A 22,321-nucleotide genomic window follows, 5' to 3' on the forward strand; every position below is an offset into this window, starting at 1 on the left:
CAGTAGACTCACCTAACACGTAAGGACTCACAGAAACTTTAGGTAAAGGAGTAGAAAAAGATATTCTATGCAAATGGACACCAAAAGTGAGCAGGGATCACTATTTTTATATCAGACAAAACAAACCTTAAAGCAATAGCAGTTAGAAAAAACAAAGAGGGCCATTATATAATCATAAAAGGACTAGTCCAACAGGAAAATATCACAGTTCTAAATATATATGCTCCTAACACTGGAGCTCCCAAATTTGTAAAACAGTGACTACTAGACCTAAGAAATGAGATAGCAACACAATAATAGTGGGGGACTTTAATACTCCACTGACATCACTAGACCGATCATCAAAACAGACAGTCAACAAAGAAACAATGGACCTAAACTATACCCTATAACAAATGGACTTGACAGATATTTACAGAATAGTCTACCGAACAACTGCAGAATATGCATTCTATTCATCAGCACATGAAATGTTCTCCAATATAGACCATATGATAGGCTGCTCAACAAGTCTCAGTAAATTTAATAAAACCTAACATATATCAAGTACTCTCTCAGACCACAGTGGAATAAAATTGGAAATGAACTCCAAAAGGAAGCCACAAAACCATGCAGACATGGAAATTAAATAACCTGCTCCTGAATGATCATTGGGTCAACAAGGAAATCAAGATAGAAATTGAAAAATTCTTTGAACTGAATGATAATAGTGGCACAACCTATCAAAACCTCTGGGATACAGCAAAAGTAGTGCTAAGAGGAAAGTTCATAGCATTAAATGTCTACATCAGAAAGTCTGAAAGAGCACAAATAGACAATCTAAGGCCATACCTCACGGAACTGGAGAAACAAGAACCATCCAAACCCAAACCCAGCAGAAGAAAAGAAATCATAAACATCAGAGCAGAACTAAATGAAATTGAAACCAAAATTAAAAAAAAAAAAACTAGAAAGATAAATGAAACAAAAAACTGGTTCTTTGAAAAAATAAATAACATTGATAGACCATTAACAAGATTCATCAAGGAGAGACCATATATGCTCAATTAGAAATGAAATGGGAGATATTACAAATGATAGTACAGAAATACAAAAGATTATCCAAAGCTAATACGAACACCTTTACACGCATAAACTAGAAAACCTAGAGGAGATGGATAAGTTCCTGGAAATATCCAACCTTCCTAGATTAAAGTAGGAAGATATAGAATCTTTGAACAGACCAATAACAAGCAGCAAGATTAAAATGATAATTTTTAAATTGCCAATAAATAAAAAGTCCATGATAGATTCACAGCTGAATTCTATCAAACATTCAAGGACGAATTGGTACCAGTCCTATTAATGCTATTCCAAAAGAGGCAATCCTACCTAAATCGTTTTCTGAAGCCAGTGTCACCCTCATACCAAAACCAGGGAAGGACGTAACAACGAAAACTACAGACCAATATCCCTGATGAGCATAGGTGCAAAAGTCCTCAACAAAATATGAGCAAACCAAATCCAACAGCATATCAAAGAGATGATCCACCGTGATCAGGTGGGTTTCATACCAGGGGTGCATGGATGGTGTTATTAACATACCTAAGTCAGTAAATGTAATACACCACATAAACAGAATTAAAAACAAATATCACATGATCACCTCAATAGATGCAGAAAAAGCATTTGACAAAATCCAGCATCCTTTTATGATTAAAACTCTCAGCAACATCAGCATAGAAGGGATATACCTTAAGGTAATAGAAGCTATATATGACAAACCCACATCCAACATTTTACTGAATGGGAAAACTTGAAAGCATTCCCCCTGAGAACTAGAACAAGACAAGGATGCCCACTTTCACCACTTCTATTCAAAATAGTACTGGAAGTCCTAGCCTGAGACATCAGACATGAGAAAGAATTAAAGGGCATCCAAATCAGTAAAGAGGAAGTCAGACTGTCACTGTTTGCTGATGATATGATCGCATGCTTAGAAAACCCTAAAGACTCATTCAAAAAGCTCCTAGAACTGGTAAATGGATTTAGCAAAGTTTCAGGATACAAAATTAATGTACACAAATCAGTAGTTCTGCTATACACTAACAGCGACCAAGTTGAGCATCAAATCAAGAACTCATTCCCTTTCACAATAGCTGCAGAAGAACAGTAAAATAGCTAGGAGTGTACCTAACCAAGGAGGTGAAAGACCTCTACAAGGAAAGCTACAAAACACAGATGAAAGAAGTCATAGACGACATAATTAGAAACACATCCCATGCTCATGGATGGGTAGAATCAATGGTGCAAAAATGACCATACTGCCAAAAGCAATCTACAAATTCAGTGCAATTCTCATCAAAATACCGCCATCATTCTTAACAGAATTAGAAAAAAAATTCTGAAATTTATATGGAACCAAAAAGGAACCTGCAGAGCCAAAGCAAGACTAAGCAAAAAGAAAAATTCTGGAGACATCACATTACCTGACTTCAAACTATACTACAAGGCCATAGTCACCAAAACAGCATAGTACTGGTATAAAAATAGGCATATAAAGCAATGGAACAGAAATAGAACCCAGAAATAAGGCCAGATACTTAAAACCAACTGATCTTTGACAAAGCAAACAAAAACAGTGGGGAAAGGACACCCTGTTCAACAAATGGTGCTGGGATAATTGGCAAGCCACATGTAGAAGAATGACACTGTATCGTCATTTCTCACCTTATACAAAAATCAACTCAAGGAGGATCAAAGACTTAAGTCTAAGATCTGAAACCATAGAGATTCTAGAAAATAACATCAGAAAAACCCTTCTAGACAATTGGCTTAGGCAAAGACTTCGTGACCAAGAATTCAAAAGCAAATGCAACAAGAACAAAGATAAATAGATGGGACTTAATTAAACTGAAAAGCTTCTGCACAGCAAAAGAAAACAGTCAGCAAAAGCTGGGCGTGGTGGCTCATGCCTGTAATCCCAGCACTTTGGGAGGTGGGCAGATTTCACTTAAAGTCAGGAGTTCAAGACCAGCCTGGCCAACATGGTGAAACCCCATCTCTACTCAAAATACAAAAATTAGCCAGGCGTGGTTGCACACGCCTGTAATCCCAGCTACTTGGGAGGCTGAGGCAGGAGAATGACTTGAATCCGGGAGGTGGAGATTGTGGTGAGCCGAGATTGTGCCACTGCACTCCAGCCTGGGCGATAGAGCAAGACTCCATCTCAAAAAAATAAATAAATAAAATAAAATAAAAAAGAAAGAAAACAATCAGCAGCATTAACAACTCACAGAGTAGGAGAAAATCCTTGCAATCTATACACCTAACAAAGGAGTAATATCCAGAATCTACAAGGAACTCAAACAAATCAGCAAGAAAATAAAGAATCCCATCAAAAAGTGGGCTAAGGACATGAATAGACAATTGTCAAAAGAAGATGTACAGAGTGCCAACAAACATGGAAAAATAACATCACTAATTATCAGGGAAATGTAAATCAAAACCACAAAGCGATACCACCTTACTCCTGTAAGAATGGCCATAGTCAAAAAAAATCAAAAAATAATAGATGTTGGTGTGGATGCAGTGAAAAGGGAACACTTTTTCACTGTCAGTGGAAATGTAAACTAGTACAACCACTATGGAAAACAGTATGGAAATTCCTTAAAGAACTAAATCTACCATTTGATCCAGCAGTCCCACTACTTAGGTGTCTATCCAGAGAAAAAGAAGTCATTATAAGAAAAAGATACTGGTAGGCCGGGCGCGGTGGCTCAAGCCTGTAATCCCAGCACTTTGGGAGGCCGAGACGGGCGGATCACGAGGTCAGGAGATCGAGACCATCCTGGCTAATATGGTGAAACCCCGTCTCTACTAAAAATACAAAAAACTAGCCGGGCGAGGTGGTGGGCGCCTGTAGTCCCAGCTACTCGGGAGGCTGAGGCAGGAGAATGGCGTAAACCCGGGAGGCGGAGCTTGCAGTGAGCTGAGATCCGGCCACTGCACTCCAGCCTGGGCGACAAAGCGAGACTCCGTCTCAAAAAAAAAAAAAAGAAAAAAAAGAAAAAGATACTGGTACACACATGTTTATAGCAGCACAATTTGCAATTGTAAAAATACGGAACCAACCCAAATACGCATCAATCAACGACCTGATAAAGAAAATATGGTATTGGCCAGGCACGATGGCTCACGCCTGGAATCCCAGCAGTTAGGGAGGCTGAGGTGGGCAGATCACCTGAGGTCAGGAGTTCAAGACCATCCTGGCCGACATGGTGAAACCCCATCTCTATGAAAAATACAGGTTTAAAAAAAAAAAAAAAAAGCCAGGTCTGGTGGTGCATGCCTGTAGTTCCAGCTACTCTGGAGGCTGAGGAGGATCGCTTGAACCTGGGAGGCAGACGTGGAGGTGAGCCAGGATCGTGCCATTGTGCTCCAGCCTGGGTGACAAACGTGAAACTCCATCTAAAAAAAAGAAAGAGAACTAAAAATTACAAGGCTATGTAGTATTGATACTCTTTTGCAGGATTATGAGAAACAGCTATAAAATGTGGCCATTCCGAAAAGATACAACTTCTCTAAACACTGAGTATCATTTTTCTTTTGAAAATAAAGTCTCCTAACTAGTGAAACTGTCAGAAAACCTATTCAATAGTGTCAAGAGTATCACTTTCACTATCGTTACTTATTTTCATTTAAGTCCTGAGAGCAAAAGTAGCTATGTTTATTACATTTAACAGAAAATATAGCTATGGCCACAGAGAGATGGGTTTTTCACTGATGGCTTTGGTTTATATTTTTGAGATACCATGGGAGAACTAAATCCTGTGCAAGCTGATTGGAGTGACTGTTTTCTAAATTCTCGTAAGGACAGAATAGCTAGCACAGTGGTAGATGCATAGGAGAGAACTTAATTTAGCACATACAGTACTACCTTAAGGGCTTAATTATCTCACTGAACCTATGTTAAGAGAGACTGCTTCAGGTTAAATATCCCAGACACCCCAACTCTCCTTCAGTGACATAGTTTCCACACTACCTCCTACTAGCTGGCTGTCTCAGTGTGTCTCTACTACTATGATTTCTGACTGTCATTCTTTAAGAGTAGCATGTAGTTCAGCTCTGTGTAAATGCTGCGGATTTTTCTGAATAAATGGATATCCGAGTATTAGGAGTTGGGTTTTTGTTTGTTTTTGGGTGGGGGGGTGTGTGTGTGTGTGTGCGTGTGTGTGTGTGTTAAAAAAGCCAAATCACACTACTGGAGAGCATACAACTTACATTTTAACCTAATCAGGAATTACATTTTAGGTCTATCAAGATAACTGAGTTTAAATTCTGTTATCACATGAGATATTGTGTGGTCTCTCCAAGCTTTGTGTTTATTTGCAAATATGTTAAGCGCTTGTTTTTCCTGTACTTTCCTTCAAATCAATGGTAAGAAATGCTAAAAAAGATAAAACCAAAGGGGAAAACTGGTACTGTGAAGCCTCTTTTATACTGACCCCAAGGTAATAATAAATACTCTCTGAGTACAGTTGTTTAACCTTCAGTCATTATCCTGTATTTCATAATTCGTATGAATTAATGTCATGGAATGTTTACTTTTAAAAAAATCGAGACACACAAGCAGCATTTCTTACACATACTGTGAACATTTAGAATTTAGATTACTATGATAATATTTTTTGTTAATAAAATCATCTGTGCCTTTGGTTATCCCAATATTATTTTCTATGTGCTTATGATGATACACTGATAATATGATGTAGAATTATCCTAGGGTGTGAAATCAGGCTCTTTGATTTGTAGTTCTAGAAATTCACCTCTTCTTTTTTAATGTCTTTAGCCTTTAGGGATTTTCTTCAGTTTTCTCTGATTTTTCAAAGACCACTGCTATTGTGATCTGACATGTATTACTCTGAGTAGGAAATAATGGGCTCAGGGTTCACACCTTGATCTGTCTTGATACTGTAGTGTCTTAATTGCTATGTTTATTGCCTTATTTAGGTGCCCACTTACCTCCACTCACCTACTATGAACCAGATTTGTTACTGCTTTTTAATGAAACAAAAATGTAGAATTGATTTTCCTGTTTTTACTAATGGAACATAAGTATTCCCAAACTTTCCAGAAGCTTTAATGTTTGTATTGTGAATTCCAGAATGGGAGTGAATAAGGCAAGGCTGACATCTCTAGTATTCTGTGTTTGCCCAGTTTATCCAATTACAAATTGTTCATTTTATTTTAAATTATTTGTTATATCCACTAACATGCCTACTAACATTTCCCAATATAGTGTTAGTTTTAGATCCCCCAAGTCACAGTGTACTCTTCTCAGAGGTGAGGATCAGGAATCTTGATAGTGTTTATACCTTGTTTTCCATAATTTTGTGAGTGTTCTATATCTATTCTTCTTTCCATATTCCTTTTTAAGTTGAAATATAACTTACAATTAAAATGCACCCTTAAGTTTTGCCAAATGTATACACTTGTGTAACCTTTATCCCAGTCAAGATATAGAAGATTTCTGTTACCTGGCAAGTCCCCTCATGTCCCTTTTCATTCAGTCTTCCCTGTCCCCAGAGGCAACCGGTGTTCTGATTTCTCTCAGCATAATTTCCGTAATTCTAGAACTTTATAAAAATGGAATCATACAATATGTATTCTTGTGTCACGACTTCTCTTGTTCAACGTTTTTGAGATTTATCCATGTTTCATGCATTATTGGTTCATTTTCATTGCTGAGGAATATTATAGTACAGATATACTATTTGTTTATCCATTTTTCTATTCATGAACATTTGCATATCTGGTTTTTGGTGGTTAGAAATAAAACTGCTATGAGCATCCCTGGATGGACTTTTTAAAAATTTCTTTTGGATAAATCACTGTTGTGGAATTGTAGAGTGATAGGCCTCCATATATCTTTGATTAGCTGGCTGACTTCCTTCGCAATTTGATAGATAACTGGGCATCTCTTCAGTCTTTTGCCAACCCTATTAAGTACTGGTGCGATTTCCCATGTTTCAAACAGTTCCGACTACTTTTTATTTCAGAGGCCTAAAATGGTATGGGTGATTCATGGCTAATAGTATTTTGTTCAGTCTTCCTGGATGCTCTGTATATTTATAGCTATTTTCACTTTCTAACACTTTTCATGTACATTAGTTTATTGTGCTTTATAGCATACTTGAAAAGAGTGGTAGCAGATGTTATTTCCCCCACCCCCATCTTCTTTGCAGATAAGAACATTTAGGGTTAGTTTTATAGGACTTGAATAGTATGCCTTGTAAATAATAGAATTGACATGAGAACCCATATTCTGTTTTGGTTTTGGTCGTTTTCATTTTCATATGTAGTTTGGCATTCATTTACCAAAAAGTAGGATTATCACTGAAAGGAGAAAAATTTTGCTGAGTTTAGTTCTGATTATATTGGTTAATGTTAAGGCCTACTGAATTCCTTGGAATTCTGCCATGAGTCCAATTTAGAGAGGTAGTGTTGTGAGGTTTTCCATGCGCTTCTGGGAGATAAATCCTTTGGACAGTAGACTCTTAAATTGCCTTAACTTTCTCTCTCAGCAGCACTGCAAAAACAACTTCGTATATGTTGTGTCTTTTTTTTTTTTTTCCTCCATGAAATCGATCCTAGTGATTTTTCATTTTGTAAAATATAGCCTGTATAATACATTGAGTATGTTTTTAATTTTTATATATGCAATGTAAAGTAATAAATATATTACTTAAAATTGTTCAAAGAGCCAGGCGTGGCTCTACAACTGGCTCACGTTTGTAATCCCAACATTTCGGGAGGCCCAGGCAGGAGGATCACTTGAGGAGTTTGAGACCAGCCTGGGCAACATAGCAAGACCTTGTCTCTACAAAAAAAATAAAAAATTAGCCAGACGTGGTGGCATGTACCTGTAGTCCTAGCTACTCAGGAAGCTAAGGTGGGAGGATCACTTAAGCCAAGGAATTTGAAGTTACAGTGAGCTATGATTGCTCTACTGCACTCCAGCCTGGGCAACAGAGTGAGATCCTGTCTCTTAAAACCAAAAAACTATTTATTCAAAGTATAAATTGTATCTTGTTACCTATAAGAATAAGATATAAGAAATGAATTTTTTTGAATAATAGTTGTTAGTATTTCTTCTTGCATATTTTGATAGGAATGTTTATGCATTTAATGGTAGGGTAGGGAAAGGGAATATTTGATCTTGATGCATCTTATATGGCTCTGAGTACTCTGAGTATCGCCTTTACATTCAAAATGTTTTGTTTCCTTGGGTAAATTCCTACTTGTTTATAGTGAGTTCTATGAGAGCTTTTTTATTTTCTTCATATGTAGATTTATACACAATACACAAAAAATGTAGATTTATGCACATATATATTTATACACAAACACATGCACACTATATATAGAAATAACTTCTGAAACTCTTACTCATTTGTCTTTTATAACTTTTATCTTCATATGTTTTAGGAAGCAGTTCAGGTACTTTTGAAGCATTCTGCAGATGTTAATGCTCGAGACAAAAATTGGCAAACCCCTTTACATATAGCTGCTGCTAATAAAGCTGTAAAGTGTGCTGAAGCTTTGGTACCTCTTCTGAGTAATGTAAACGTATCTGATCGAGCAGGGAGGACTGCTTTACATCATGCAGCTTTCAGTGGACATGGTGAGGTAGGTGGCATTCAGTGATTTTTCTCTCCTTCTGTCCACCTCCCCCCACCCCCCAGTTATTAAAGAACTTGCATTTTTGCATAGTAAAAGCATACAAAACTATTTTTCTTTCTCATTTTTGTCTAATTTTGCCTCCTTTTATAACTTTCTTAAGTTTAGAAATGTATTTAGTAGATACTACTTGTGCACAGTCAACCTGGGGTGACCAAGGAGAACACTGCCAACTCTTCTAACACAACAGGAAAAGTATGTTCTATTATTGTGAGAGGAAAAAATATGTGAAGACAGAGATATGTTATTGTTCTTCCAGAAGTACCAGAAGTAGAGTAAATAGCAAAGGAAGGCAGAATTTAGAAAACATGCTTTTTAGTAGTTTATTAACATTTAATCAAGAGAATTCTTTAGTGACAGAACCATCAAAACAATTTAAGAAAATTGCTATTTAGTTATCTTACACAACAAATGTTGTCTGTGGCAGGTGTTGTCATAGCAGAGGTTGGAGTTTATGTGTATGCTGAAGATTTGTAGAAGGTAACAGAAGAACCTTTGAAGCCAACTTGTCTAGTCTTTCATTTTTGTTGCAGGGATAGGAACTCATAGGTAAAGTAACATTCCCAAGATTCTGTGGCTGGGAGCTAGTGGCTGTCATGTCTTTTTCAAAGTAGTTCCCACTTCTCTACAGAGGATATATTCGTGGACCCCCTATGGATGCCTGAAACATTGGATGGTACCAAACCCTATAGATACTATGTTTTTTTTCTATACATACCAATGATAAAATTTAATTTATAATTTAGGCACAGTAAGAGATAATAATAATAAAGTGGAACAATTTTAATACAAGTTACATGAATGTAGTCTGTCTCTCAAAATATCCCACTAACTGCAGTGTAGTCACCTATTTTCAGACTATGGTTGATGGCAAGTAATTGAATGCAGAAAGCGGAACTGCAGATAAGGGGAGACTACTGTACTTCTCTGATTTTGCAATATAAAGAATCCTTAACTGCAGTTAAGGTTTTAGATGTATCCCTATTTGAAATCTGCAGTAGCCTTCCAGTGGAGAAATTATCGTAAATATGGTTAGTTGCAGTTACTATTTTTGGTACACACAGACTATGCAGTGACCTTCAGGTCTAATTATATTATAGGCACTATGTTTGTGTTTGAATTAAGTTTAAGACATTTCTAGAATGAGAATGCACTTTTAACATTTTGGACTATGAATAGGAACAAAACCTCTTATTAAATATTCAACCTTAGACTTTCCAGATTTGTATTTAGTTCATAAAATACCAAGGCGCAAAGTGACATCCTAAGAAGGTACTGATGCCTGACTTCAGTAGTACCCACAGTTAACCGTTTTTTCATATATTGTCCTGTTATGTTAAATGACCTTCAGAATTTAGTCTAGCTGCTTCTGTTCAGCAACTGCAGACATTTAGTGCCAGAGAAATTAAGATAAGTAACTGTCACAAATGTACACTCATAGACAGTTGTGCTTCACAATTTTTATGACACCGTGTTTACTTTTATTCCAGATGGTCAAACTACTCTTGTCTAGAGGTGCCAATATTAATGCTTTTGACAAGAAAGATAGGCGTGCTATCCATTGGGCAGCATATATGGGTATGTACTTTTTAAATTTAGTTTTTGGTATTATAGATTTAGAAAAGTTGTACATTTCAAGTTCTTGCTGTTGATATAACATTTGTCTTTAAGGGTACTGAAAAGCTACACAGTATCTGAGTTTGATGCCCAGGTAGAACAACCCTGGTAACGGGGGAAGTTTGGAGTGCACTGGGTCCAGTTCATCTAAAAGCTGTTTGAAATTAAATCCATTTACCTTTAAAGGAAGAGACGTCCCAGACACAGGCTAGAGTACATAATTTAGGACTGATGTTTACTAAAGCCCATTCTCATACCCATTTTTGTTTGTATGAGAATATTAAGGTAAAAGTAACAAAGATACATTAAGAAGCCTATTATTTTGGGCCAACCAGTGGATTAAATATGTGTTATCATGTTTGATTTCTATAATAGTAACTTTATAGAAAGAAACTGGGGCTTGGAATACAGACTTTTCTGCTGTAACCTAATATATATGTTCTTGAAAAATCTTACAGTCTGCAAAATTGTACTCTAAAACTAATAGAGCTCATGGGAATAATAGGCCTGGGGTAGACCACCCAAAACCTATGCAACTGTGACCACAGCATTAACAGAAACATTAATTGGTTCTTGCAGAGCCCGGGAGGCAAATCAGCCTATCACAGGATATTTTAAAATGCACCCAAAAACAGCAGAATGGAAATGCTCGCTTCTGGTTGCTAAAACTGCAGAGGAAGGTAGATCTCTAAGTGTAGAGGAAGTACACCTTGCCATAAATCCTTTAAGTCATATAAGGCTGGGGTTGTGCCTCTGGGAAGAAGCCATAGATGTAGACATTCATTTTTCAAGGTTCTTAAAACAGCTGAAAGAACTCACTTTGCAGCCATAGAGCTCAGGGCTTTTTTTCTTCCTGCCAGAGGTTATAATTCTGTGCTTCTGCTCTTTTAACTCCTGGATGGGAAAAAGCGCATATGAACTGACATGTTTTCTGTGTAATACTTGTATCATTCCCTGATTCACCAGTCACATTACCTGATTACACAGACATCTAGCTAACCACTTTTCTTAGAGCCATAGCTTATCCTCATTACTTTCTGTTCTTAGTTTTGTCTTTTCTTGACTCTCATTTAAAAAATAAAAGATTAACAGAAGATTGAATAGAGGAATTTTAACTCAAGAGCTATATAGTCCATCCCTCATATATGTGGAGGATTGGTTCCAGGACCACCTGCTTATACCCAAATCCTTGCATACTGAAGTCCCACAGTCAGCCATGGGGAACTTATGTGTACAAAAAGTTGGCTTTCCATGTATGAGCATTTCACATCCCCTGAATACTGTATTTTGAACCACATGTGGTATTAAAAAATCCATGTATAAGTGGACCCATACAGTTCAAACCTTTGTTATTCCAGGGTCAACTGTATAATATGTAAAATAGATACAAACCAGTTATAATACATTCTTTCTAGATAGGTAAGTCTATACCTATATGTCTGTATATATCAAACCAGTTATAGATACCCACAGGACCCCAGGAAGTCCTACGCCTATAATGAAAACAACCAAAAGCAGTAGAATCCTTTTTTTTTCTTTTTTAAGAAAAGTTTTGGAAATCATTATTCAATTTCAGTATAGTTACTCTGAAAAAAAAATTCTACATAGGTATGCTAAATTGAAGATCATGATATACAAAACCCACTTTCATTACCAATAAAACATTTAAAATAAGGTGTCAACACTGATTTTTTACAAAAGCAACAGCACTCATGCATCAGATACTGTAGCTTATCTCTCTCCTTTGTATCAAAATTACATTTTGAGAAATGATATCAATTGAATACATGAAATATTATAACTGAAGATTAGTCACATAAGGCATGATTAATTTTAAGAAATGATACTTAAAACAAAATGCCTTCACTATTTCTAACAGTGTGTCCACAGAAAAGAAAAATATAGTCAAAATTAAGCAGATAGATGATGAAGTTGGGAATACACGGTGATATGTCGTTTTTCGTTCCTTTTCCAATCAGCCCCAGAGGGCAATCGCAGATCAGCTCAACACAACCAAAGTGAGCATGGTGATTTCCCACTCTTGCTTATCCCCATATGACAGTATTTCTCCTTTGGAAAGGTTCTTCAGTAGTTCGTAAGAGTATTTCAGAGGTCCAAGGTGAGCAAGAAGCTGAAGTAATCTGTAGTTAGCAAACAAGTAATACTGCAGATGTGTTTTTGCTTTTTTGTTTTTGTTTTTGAGACAAGAGTCTTGTTCTGTCGCCCAGACTGGAGTGCAGTGACACGATCTCAGCTCACTCCAAAGTCCACCTCCCAGGTTCAAGCAATTCTTGTGCCTCAGCCTCCCAAGTAGCTGGAATTATAGGCACCCGCCACCACACCTGGCTAATTTTTTTGTATTTTTAGTAGAGACGCGATTTCACCATGTTCTCCAGGCTGGTCCTCAAACTCCTGACCTCAGGTGATCGGCCTGCCTCTGCCTCCCAAAGTGCTGGGATTACAGGTGTGAGCCACTGTGCCTGGTCTGGAGATGTCTTAAAGCAGCCATCTCCTTTTTCTTCTAATACTTTCCACATATCTGCTACAAGGATTTGGGCTTGTTTGTAAAAAGAAACTTTTTTCCCCTCAAATGTGAAAAAAATGTGCCTCCAGACGTTTTCAACAGAATATTCCTGGCTTCATCAAGAATCCAATGCCACTCTTCTGTCAAAGGCATGAGAGGAAACGTCTGTTTCAGAATGAAGTATGTGCCGAACTTGATCTAGGGTTACTGTGGCATAGTATGAGGTACTAGTAGTTGGTATCCCTTTGCTGAGGGATCTGTTAACTGCCGTGACTGCAGGGACCAATACCATATGTTCTCCCCAAAAGCAGGACTTTTGCTTGTCCTGCTCTGACCAAATAGGAGATAAGGTTAAGTATGTCTGTCATTGACTGTGGTCTTACCAGCTCCCCTGGGATTGGGATTTAGCTCATGAAGCATCTTCCACCTCTCCACATAGAGCTCTGGTGTCTTCACCTTGGCCAGCAGCAGTTCTGCCACCCTGTGTATGTATGCCTCTGCTTTCAGTGAACACATCCCAACTGTTTTCTGCAGTGAATTTATTTTAATTCCCTGGGTATTAGAAGACAGTGCATTCTCCCCCTCCCCTTTCAGACCATGGAGTGATGCTTTTGACCTCCACTGGGGCAAACTCTCCTTTCTAAGCGGGCAACATCCCCAGTCCCTCTGTACTTCAGAATTTTCTACCCACTGTGGGATCATCACCCTAAACAGGGGTCCCGCTTTCTGCGGGAGTAGCACTGAGAACTGAGCGCAGCTAAGGTACAGCCTTTCTTCCATCACATTTGCATGACTAGGAAACTGTAGACACCATGTAGCCATGCACTGGGCAGAAGCCCGAGAATCCATATTGCATTGCAGTTCTGACCTTTAGTGTGAGTGTAAAGGAAGATTAAAAAAGGAACATCCTTTTCAAATGTCCACCCCACCTTTTTTTTTTCTTTTTCTTTTTTTTTTTTTTTTTTTGAGACAAAATTTCACCCTCGTTGCCCAGGCTGGAGTGCTGGAGTGCAATGGCGCGATCTCAGCTCACTGCAACTCTGCCTCCCAGGTTCAAGCAATTCTCCTGCCTCAGCCTCCTGAGTAGCTGGGACTACAGGCACCTGCCATCACACCCGGCTAATTTTTGTATATTTAGTAGAGATGAGGTTTCACCATGTTGACCAGGCTGGTCTTGAACTTCTGCAAATGTCCCTATTTTTAAAGCTGAAAGCTTGGTTCATGGTGGTTTACACTAAAGATATGCGCTGCTAGTTATGTACTGGGCCATTTTCTTGTGTTAATTGAAGGTAATATAGCCAAAAGCAAGTTCCCTATTGCATCCTAAGGTCCCTTTCTCACAGCCTGTAGATTTTCATCTCGGTCTTTCTGAATATTCTGGTGTGGCTTACTCTTCAAGACAGGAACAACTAGGTTATGTGATGTAAAACTGTACATCTTACGTTAAGAGGCTTACATGTTAAGCAGAGTGCATCACGCCTTTTACCTACTAAGAATTAAGCTTGGCTAAACAACTGTTTTCATACAACTGAAGGTCAGGGGGATTTTGCAGGTTACCTCTAGTTGAGCTCCCAGAATAGTTGAATGTGTGTATTTCAGGGGGGCCAGAATGGCTTTGTTGTTTCTCACCCGCTAAGTGTCACTTTAGGCCTCTCAGTTGAGGTTGAAAAGGAAATTCTGTGTTTCTTGGACCTCACCACAAGTTTTAGTTTATTTTATGCTACTAAAATTAAATGTCCTAGACTGGGTAATTTATAAATAACAGAAATTTATTTCCTCACAGTTCTGTAGGCTGGGAAGTCCAAGATCAAGGCATTAGCATCTAGTGAGGGCCCTCTTGAAGCATCACATTGTGGGGAGTCAAACTCATCTTTTCTAAGTCGCTCACTCCCAAAATAGCATTGTTTGTTCATGAGGACAGAGCCCTTATTGCCTAATCACCTCTTAAAGTTCCTACCTCTTAACACTGTTGCCTTGGGGATTACACTTCCAACATATGAAATTCGGAGGACACATTTAAACCATAGTACCATATAGCACTGCCCATTTAATTTGTGAGCATAACCAGGCAGAGATTTATAATTACCCTTTTTGTGTCTCTTCCTTCCCTTAAGCACAGAATAAGATGAATACCGACATATAGCTTCTAAAACTGTTCAGCCATTCTAGGAATACAGGATTAAAGAGTTAAATATGTGAAAGTAAGAAGCTATTGGCTGGTCACTGCTGTTACAGACGAACCTAAAGTACAAGCATTGTCACCTCTAGGTTATATTCAGAGAATTCATCAATGTTAGTGTAAGAGACATTGGGGATTATGTGTAGTCTTGTAATTTATTTATCCCAGTTTTCCTTATTAGCCCTGGCCTTCTATTTCCTGGTTGAGGCTCCGTTAATTTCCTTTTAGGCCCTACCTCTTATACTTAATGCTATTGAATTATTTGTCATTGTTCTGTAGCACCCCACCTCATCTCCAAATGAACTGATCATTTTCTTCTTCCCACCTTGTGCTTGCTCCTGCCATCAAACTTTTCAAGGTCCCTTTACATGTTCATTTTTACTGTTGCTTTCAGTACTTTTAGAAGTTTAGCCTCAGTTACCAAGTTTAGCCTCAGATTACCTTATTATGATGACTTTGACACAAAAGGTACTGAATAAATATTTTTTACCTTGGGCTGGGCATAATTGCTTATGCCTGTAATCCCAACACTTTGGGAGGCCAAGGTGGGAAGATCCTTGAGCCAGGAGTTGAAGATCAGCCTGGGCAACATAGCGAGACCCTCTCTCTACCAAAAAAAAAAAAAATTAATATTAGCTGGGTGTGGTGGCACACACCTCACTTGAGCCCAGGAGGTCGAGGCTGCAGTGAGCTGTGATTGTACCACTGCATTTCAGCCAAGGTGACAGAGCCAAAACCCTGTCTCAAAAAATTTTTAATTGATTTTTTAAAATTAACAACTCATTGCATTATTTCTTTTCTAGAAACATAATAGTAGATATTTCTTTTTCATATTAAAATGGGTGGAAAGAGGCTGAAAATATCTACTTTAATTGATAATTTGTATATAAACAACTGAATCTGCCTGATTCTTTATGCATCTTGCAGTATCCTGGGTTAATTTTTTTGAGGGAGGGGTGCCTCTGTTTGAAAGCCTCATTTTATAATTTGTTAACTTTTTATAGAGTCATTCTTTATGAGGGGATTTTAAAAATGACATCACAAGCAATTTCTTTAATGTAACTAACATATATTGGGCGCTTGTTTTGTATGCTGCTCTTGGCCTTATGGAACATATCAAGAAGTAGAACAGTCTTCTGAAAGTATATATTTGGGGATTCATGCACAAAAAGTAATTAAAGAGTTAGTAATGATTCTGTTTAAGAAACATCACAAGGCTTATAGGGCTTCTAGGGAAGAGAGTTGATTGGGTTGGTCAGGAAAGGTTGGGTCTGACATGTTTCTTCAAGGATTAGTATAATAGCAATGATTGGGAGGAGACATCCAAGCAGAATGTTCCACATAAAGAAGGTGTTTCATGAACAAAGACACAGAGGTGGGAAGGATTGTGGGAGGAGGAGAAAGCACTGTGTAATCTAATCTGACAAATAAGTGACAAGTTACAAAAGGAGAATAGTGGTTCTCTCACCTTCCAGATACATGGCCCCCTTCCTGGCCTTTTTGTGTGGTTGGGTGGGGCCTAGGACTAGTTCTGGCTAATGAATGAAAGCAACAGTGGTCTGGGCTGGAGCATTTAATTACTGATAGGAAACGCTGCAGTCTGTTTCCCCTTCTGGCACAGTGACCAGCCACATTCAAGATGATGTCAGTTACATGAGCCTGGGTCCTTGAGTAACTGAGCAGAGCCCTCTTGCCAACCTGTTATGGTTGAGAGAGAAATAAAAACATTATTTAAGCCACTGAGATTTGGGAGTTGATTGTTAACCATCACACAGTATAACCAACCGGTTCCTCATGGTTACACTGGTGAGTAGTAAACTAAATTGGTTAAGGAGATCTGGTGGAAATTATAAGGAAAAAGAGGTTTTTGGGCGCATGTTCTAAAGACCTAACATTCTGAAGAAACAAGCCCAAGAAACTCCCAGATTGAAACAATTCCAGTAAGGCAGAGATCAGAGAGATTGTGGGGTTGGTGCTAAACTACCACAACAAAGCAAGTATCTCAATAAGGAAATCACAAAAATTTTTTGGTTTCCCAGTGCATATAAAAGATATGTTTAGTCTGCCTGCAGTGGCTCACACCTGTAATCCTAACATCTTGGGAGCCCAACATGGGAGGACTGCTTCAGGCCAGGAGTTCAAGACCAACCTGGGCAACATAGCAAGACCCTCTCTCTACAAAAAAATTTAAAAATTAGCCCAGTGTGGTGGCATGCATCTGTAGTCCTACCTACTCAGAAGGCTGAGGTGGGAGGATCACCTGAATCCAGGAGTTTTAGGTTGCAGTGAGATGTGATCACACCACTGCACTTCAGCCGGGGTGACAGAGCAAGACCCCGTTTCTAAAAATAATCAATTCATTACAAAATATGTTTATGCTATACTATAGTATATTAAGTGTGCAGTAGCAGTACATCTAAAACAATGTACATGTCGTTTTTATTCATTTTCAGTGTTCTTGTCTTAAAAAATACGTTATTGCTAAAAAAAAAAAATGCTATCATATGAACCTTTAGCAAGTCATAATCTCTGCTAATGGAGAGTTTTGCCTCAATGTGAATGGTTGCTGAAGGTTTGGATGGCTGTGGCAATTCCTTGAAATGAGACAAAGATGTGCTGCATTGATGGACTCTTCCTTTCACAAAAGGTTTCTCTGTAGCATGGCAAGCTGTTTGATAGCATTTTACCCACAGTAGAATTTCCTTCAAAATTGGAGTCACTTCTCTAAAAACCTTGTTGTCATTTCAGCAACATTCACAGTATCTTCGGAAGTAGATTCCATCTCACAAAACCACTGTCTTTACTCATCCATAAGAAGCAACCCCTTATCTGTTCACATTTTATCATGAGATTATAGCAATTCAGGCACATCTTCAGGCTCCACGTCTTATTCTAGTTCTCTCGCTATTTCTACCACATCTGCAGTTATTTCCTTCACTGAAGTCTTGAATCCCTCAAAGTCATCCATGAGGGTTGCAATCACCTTCTTTCAAACTCCTGTTGATATTAATACTTTGACCACCTCCCATGAATCAGAAATGTTTTTTGTTTTTTGTTTTTTTGTGGGTTTTTTTGACAGAGTTTCGCTTTGTTGCCCAGGCTGGAGTGCAGTGGTGTGATATTGGCTCACTGCAGCCTCTACCTCCTGTGTTCAAGTGATTCTCCTGCCTCAGCCTCCCAAGTAGCTGGGATTACAGGTGCCTGCCACCACGCCTGGCTACTTTTTGTGTTTTTAGTAGAGACAGAGTTTCACCATGTTGGCCAGGCTGGTCTCGAACTGTTGACCTCAGGTGATTGACTTCCCAAAGTGCTGGGATTACAGGCGTGAGCCACCACACCTGGCCAAGAATGTTCTTAATGGCATCTAGAATGATGAATCCTTTCCAGAAGGTTTTCAATTTACTTTGCCCAGATGCATCAGAGGAATCACTATGGCAGCTATATCCATGTCAAATGTTATTTCTTAAATAAAAAGACTTTGCAAGTTGACATTACTCTTGGTTCAGGGACAACAGAGTGACTGTTGTGTTAGCAGGCACAAAAACAACAGTAATCTCCTTGTCTATAAGAGCTCTTGGGTGGCCAAGTACATTGTGAATAAGCAGTAATATTTTGAAAGGCATCTTCTTTTTTCTGAGCAGTATGTCTCAACAGTGGGCTTAAAATATTCAGTAAACCGTGTTATAAACAGAGGTGTTGTCATCCAGGCTTTGTTCCATTTTAGAGCATAGGCAAAGTGGATTTAGCATAATTCATGTGGGCTGTGGAATTTTCAGAATGGTAAATGAGCACTGACTTAACTTAAAGTCACTAGCTGCGTTAGCCTCTAACAAGAGAGTCAGCCTGTCCTTTGAAGTTTTGATGGCAGGCATAGATTTCTCTCTAGCAATGAAAGTCCTTGATGGCATCTTCCAATAGAAGGCTGTTTCATCTACATTGAAAATCTGTTGTTTAATGTAGCCACCTTCATTAATAATCTTAGATCTTTTAGATAACTTGTTACAGCTTCTATTAATACATCAGCACTTGCTGCTTCACGTTGCACTTTTATGTTATAGGGACATCTTTTTTCATTAAACCTCATGAACCAGCCTTTGCTCCATCAAAGTTTTCCTCTGTAGCTTCCTCACCTCTCTCAGCCTTCATAGAATTGAAGACAGTTAAGGCCTTGCTCTGGATTAGGCTTTGGCTTAAGCGAATGTTGTAGCTGTTTGGTCTTCTATCCGGACCACTAGTACTTTCTCTGTATCAGCAGTAAGGCTACTTAGCTTTCTTTTCGTTAGTCCATTCACTGGTAGCATGTTTAATTTTCTTGAAGAATTTTTCTTTTGCATTCACTACTTGGTAACTTTGTCACAGGAGGCCTAGATTTCATTCTGTCTCACCTTTCAACATGCCTTTCTCACTAAGCTTAATCATTTCTAGCTTTTGATTTAAAGTGAGAGATGTGCAACTGTCTTTCACTTGAACACTTAGTGGCTGCTGTAGGGTTATTATTTGACCTAATTTTAATACTATTGTGTCTGAGTGAAGAGGAAGGTCTGAAAAGGAGATAGATGAGGGAATGGAGTAGTTGGAATACACATTTATTAAGTTAACCACTTTTATTGGAGACAGAGTCTCACTCTGTCATCCAGGCTAGAGTGCAGTGACGTGATCTCGGCTTACTGCAACCTCCACTTCCGGGGATCAAGCGATTCTCGGGCCTCAGCCTCCCGAGTAGCTGGAAATACAGGTGTGTGCCAGCATGCCCAGCTAATTTTTGTATTTTTAGTAGAGACAGGGTCTCACTATTTTGGCCAGGCTGGTCTCGACTCCTGACCTCAGGTGATCTACCCGCCTCAGCCTCACAAAGTGTTGGGAGTACAGGCGTGAGCCACCATGCCTGATCAGTTCACCACTTTATATGAGTTCAGTTTGTGATGCCCCAAAACAATTACAGTAGGAATGCCAAAGATCAATGATCACAGATCACCATAACAGATAAAATAATACTGAAAAAGTTTGAAATATTGGCAAGAATAACCAAAACGTGACACAGACACATGAAATGAGCACATGCTGATGGAAAAAATGATGCCAATAGACTTGCTTGACACGGGATTGCCACAAACTTTCAATTTTTAAGAAACAAGGTGCAATATTTGCAAAGCCCAATAAAGCAAAGTACATATGATATGGTATGCCAGCATTAGAAATGAAAAGCTTACTGTAGAATTTATGAATGTATTAAAGTAACCTTAGACCAAAAACAAGATCTAGGCAAAAGGAAAATTATAGACTGCAGGGTTATCACCGAATAAAATAATCAAATTAATTACAGTTGTCCCTTGTTATCCTTAGAGAATTAGTTTCAGACTCCTTTGGATACAAAAATCAGAAGATACTCAAGTTCCTTATATAAAATGCCATAGTGTGTACGTATAACCTGTTCTGTAATTCATCTCTAGATTTCTTATAATACCTAATACAATGTGAATAGTTGTTACACTGCATTTTTATTTTTTTAATTATTATTTTTTTTACTGTTTTTATGTTTTCAAATATTTTCAATCTGCAGTTGGTTGAATCTGCAGATATGGAACCAGTGTATACAGAGGGCCAACATTCTTTTTAATTACTAATTATCTCTGCCAACATTTATCAGAATTATCCTGAATTCTATTGTTTTTTGGTCTTGTTTCGAGATAAGGCCTCGCTCTGTTGCCCACCCTGGAGTGCAATGGCATGATCACAGCTCACTGCAGCCTTAACCTCCCAGGCCCAAGTAATTCTTCTACCTCAGCCTCCCAAGTAACTGAGACTACAGGTGCATGCCACCATACCCGGCTAATTTTTTTTATTTTTGGTGGAGACAGGGTCTCACTGTGTTGCCTAGGCTGGTCTCAAATTCCTAGACTCAAGTGATCCTCCCACTTCAGCCTCCCAAAGTGCTGAGATTATCGGCATGAGCCATTATGCCCACCCCTGAAGTCTTAAAATTTTCCTTCTATTCTTTCTCAAGTTAACATGATTCATTGATGACTTATCATGCATCTTCTATTTTCATTTTTTAAATTTGCTTAAAGATATTTGGGATTATATTTAATAGTTTTCATATGCTCATCTCTATTTTTTCTTCAAAAACATATTTTTAGGTCACATTGAAGTAGTGAAATTACTTGTGTCGCATGGAGCTGAAGTGACATGCAAGGATAAAAAGTCTTACACACCTCTTCATGCAGCAGCCTCTAGTGGAATGATCAGCGTAGTCAAGTACCTTCTAGATCTTGGAGTTGATGTAGGTATATTAATTGAACAGTACGAAATTATGGAGCCCTTTTTATACTTACTACAGTATTGATAGAAGTTATTTCAGGTTTAAGAAATTATTTTATACAATGTTTTCATGTTTTAATTGGGTATTTATAGTCCTTTACGTAATACCTAATGCACTGATTTATGATCAAGGCATGTAAATAGCCAAAGCATGTTAAGAGGTAAAATACACTTCAAAGGTGTGTGGTTTATTGCCAGTTTTTCTTCTATATCGCATTCCAGGCCCTATAGTTCCATTTCACTTATGGGAACCAGCAGATCAGACACACTTGTATTATTAGATAGCTGGGTTATTGTTAGTCTTCTTTGCCTAGTCTGATATTCTCTTAAAATGATTGTAGCAGTTTACATTACAGAATATTGGCAAGAGCTGGGCAGGAAAACAAGAGGCTTTTTGCCCACCAAGTATAAGTATTCCTTACTATATAATTCCGTTTGGTTAAAAGGGGATGCTGCTTTATTTGGATATATTTGATTGCTGAATTGAGGTAACTTAGAATACCTGTACAGCTTTTCACAAGCCATCCTTTAAACATAAGTACTTTACTCCCTCATTTGTTTATGTATTTATTTATTTATTTGAAACAGGGTCTCTGTCTCCTAGGCTGTAGTATAATGGCACAGTCACAGCTCACTGCAACCTTGAACTCTGGGCTCAAGTGATCCTCCCACCTAAGCCTCCTGAATAGCTAGAACTACAGGCTAATTTTTTTTATTTTGTAGAGATGAGGTCTCACTGTTACCCAGGCTGGTATCTGACTCTTGACCTCAAGTGACCTTCCCGCCTTGGTCTCCCAAAGTGCTTGGATTACAGGCGTGAGCCACCGCGCCCAGCCCACTCAGCGTATTTATTCTTACTTCAGGTAGAGTTATGACAATGTCCTGATTCTTGAAAACACACATTTTGAAGAACTCATTGATTCTTTAAAACAGCAAATTGGAAGGTGTAGCATAAGGATCTG

The 22,321-nt window shown here is 38.3% G+C and overlaps 1 protein-coding gene across 20 annotated transcripts in view; it reads left to right on the forward strand.

Moving 5' to 3' along the window:
- Positions 1-22,321, forward strand: part of ANKRD28 (ankyrin repeat domain 28) — a 191,740-nt gene that overhangs the window by 113,420 nt on the left and 55,999 nt on the right. For all 20 annotated transcript variants that reach the window (XR_013413549.1, XR_013413552.1, XR_013413550.1 and 17 more), the window contains 3 exons: positions 8,470-8,670; positions 10,212-10,299; positions 21,179-21,321. Coding sequence is in view for 15 of the 20 variants with exons in the window: in XM_028843660.2 (XP_028699493.1) it covers positions 8,470-8,670; positions 10,212-10,299; positions 21,179-21,321 (432 nt within the window). In the remaining 5 variants the exon portion in view is untranslated. The remainder of the gene's footprint in view (positions 1-8,469; positions 8,671-10,211; positions 10,300-21,178; positions 21,322-22,321) is intronic.

The sequence above is a fragment of the Macaca mulatta genome, chromosome 2 (assembly GCF_049350105.2).
Source record: "Macaca mulatta isolate MMU2019108-1 chromosome 2, T2T-MMU8v2.0, whole genome shotgun sequence".
NCBI lineage: Eukaryota > Metazoa > Chordata > Mammalia > Primates > Cercopithecidae > Macaca > Macaca mulatta.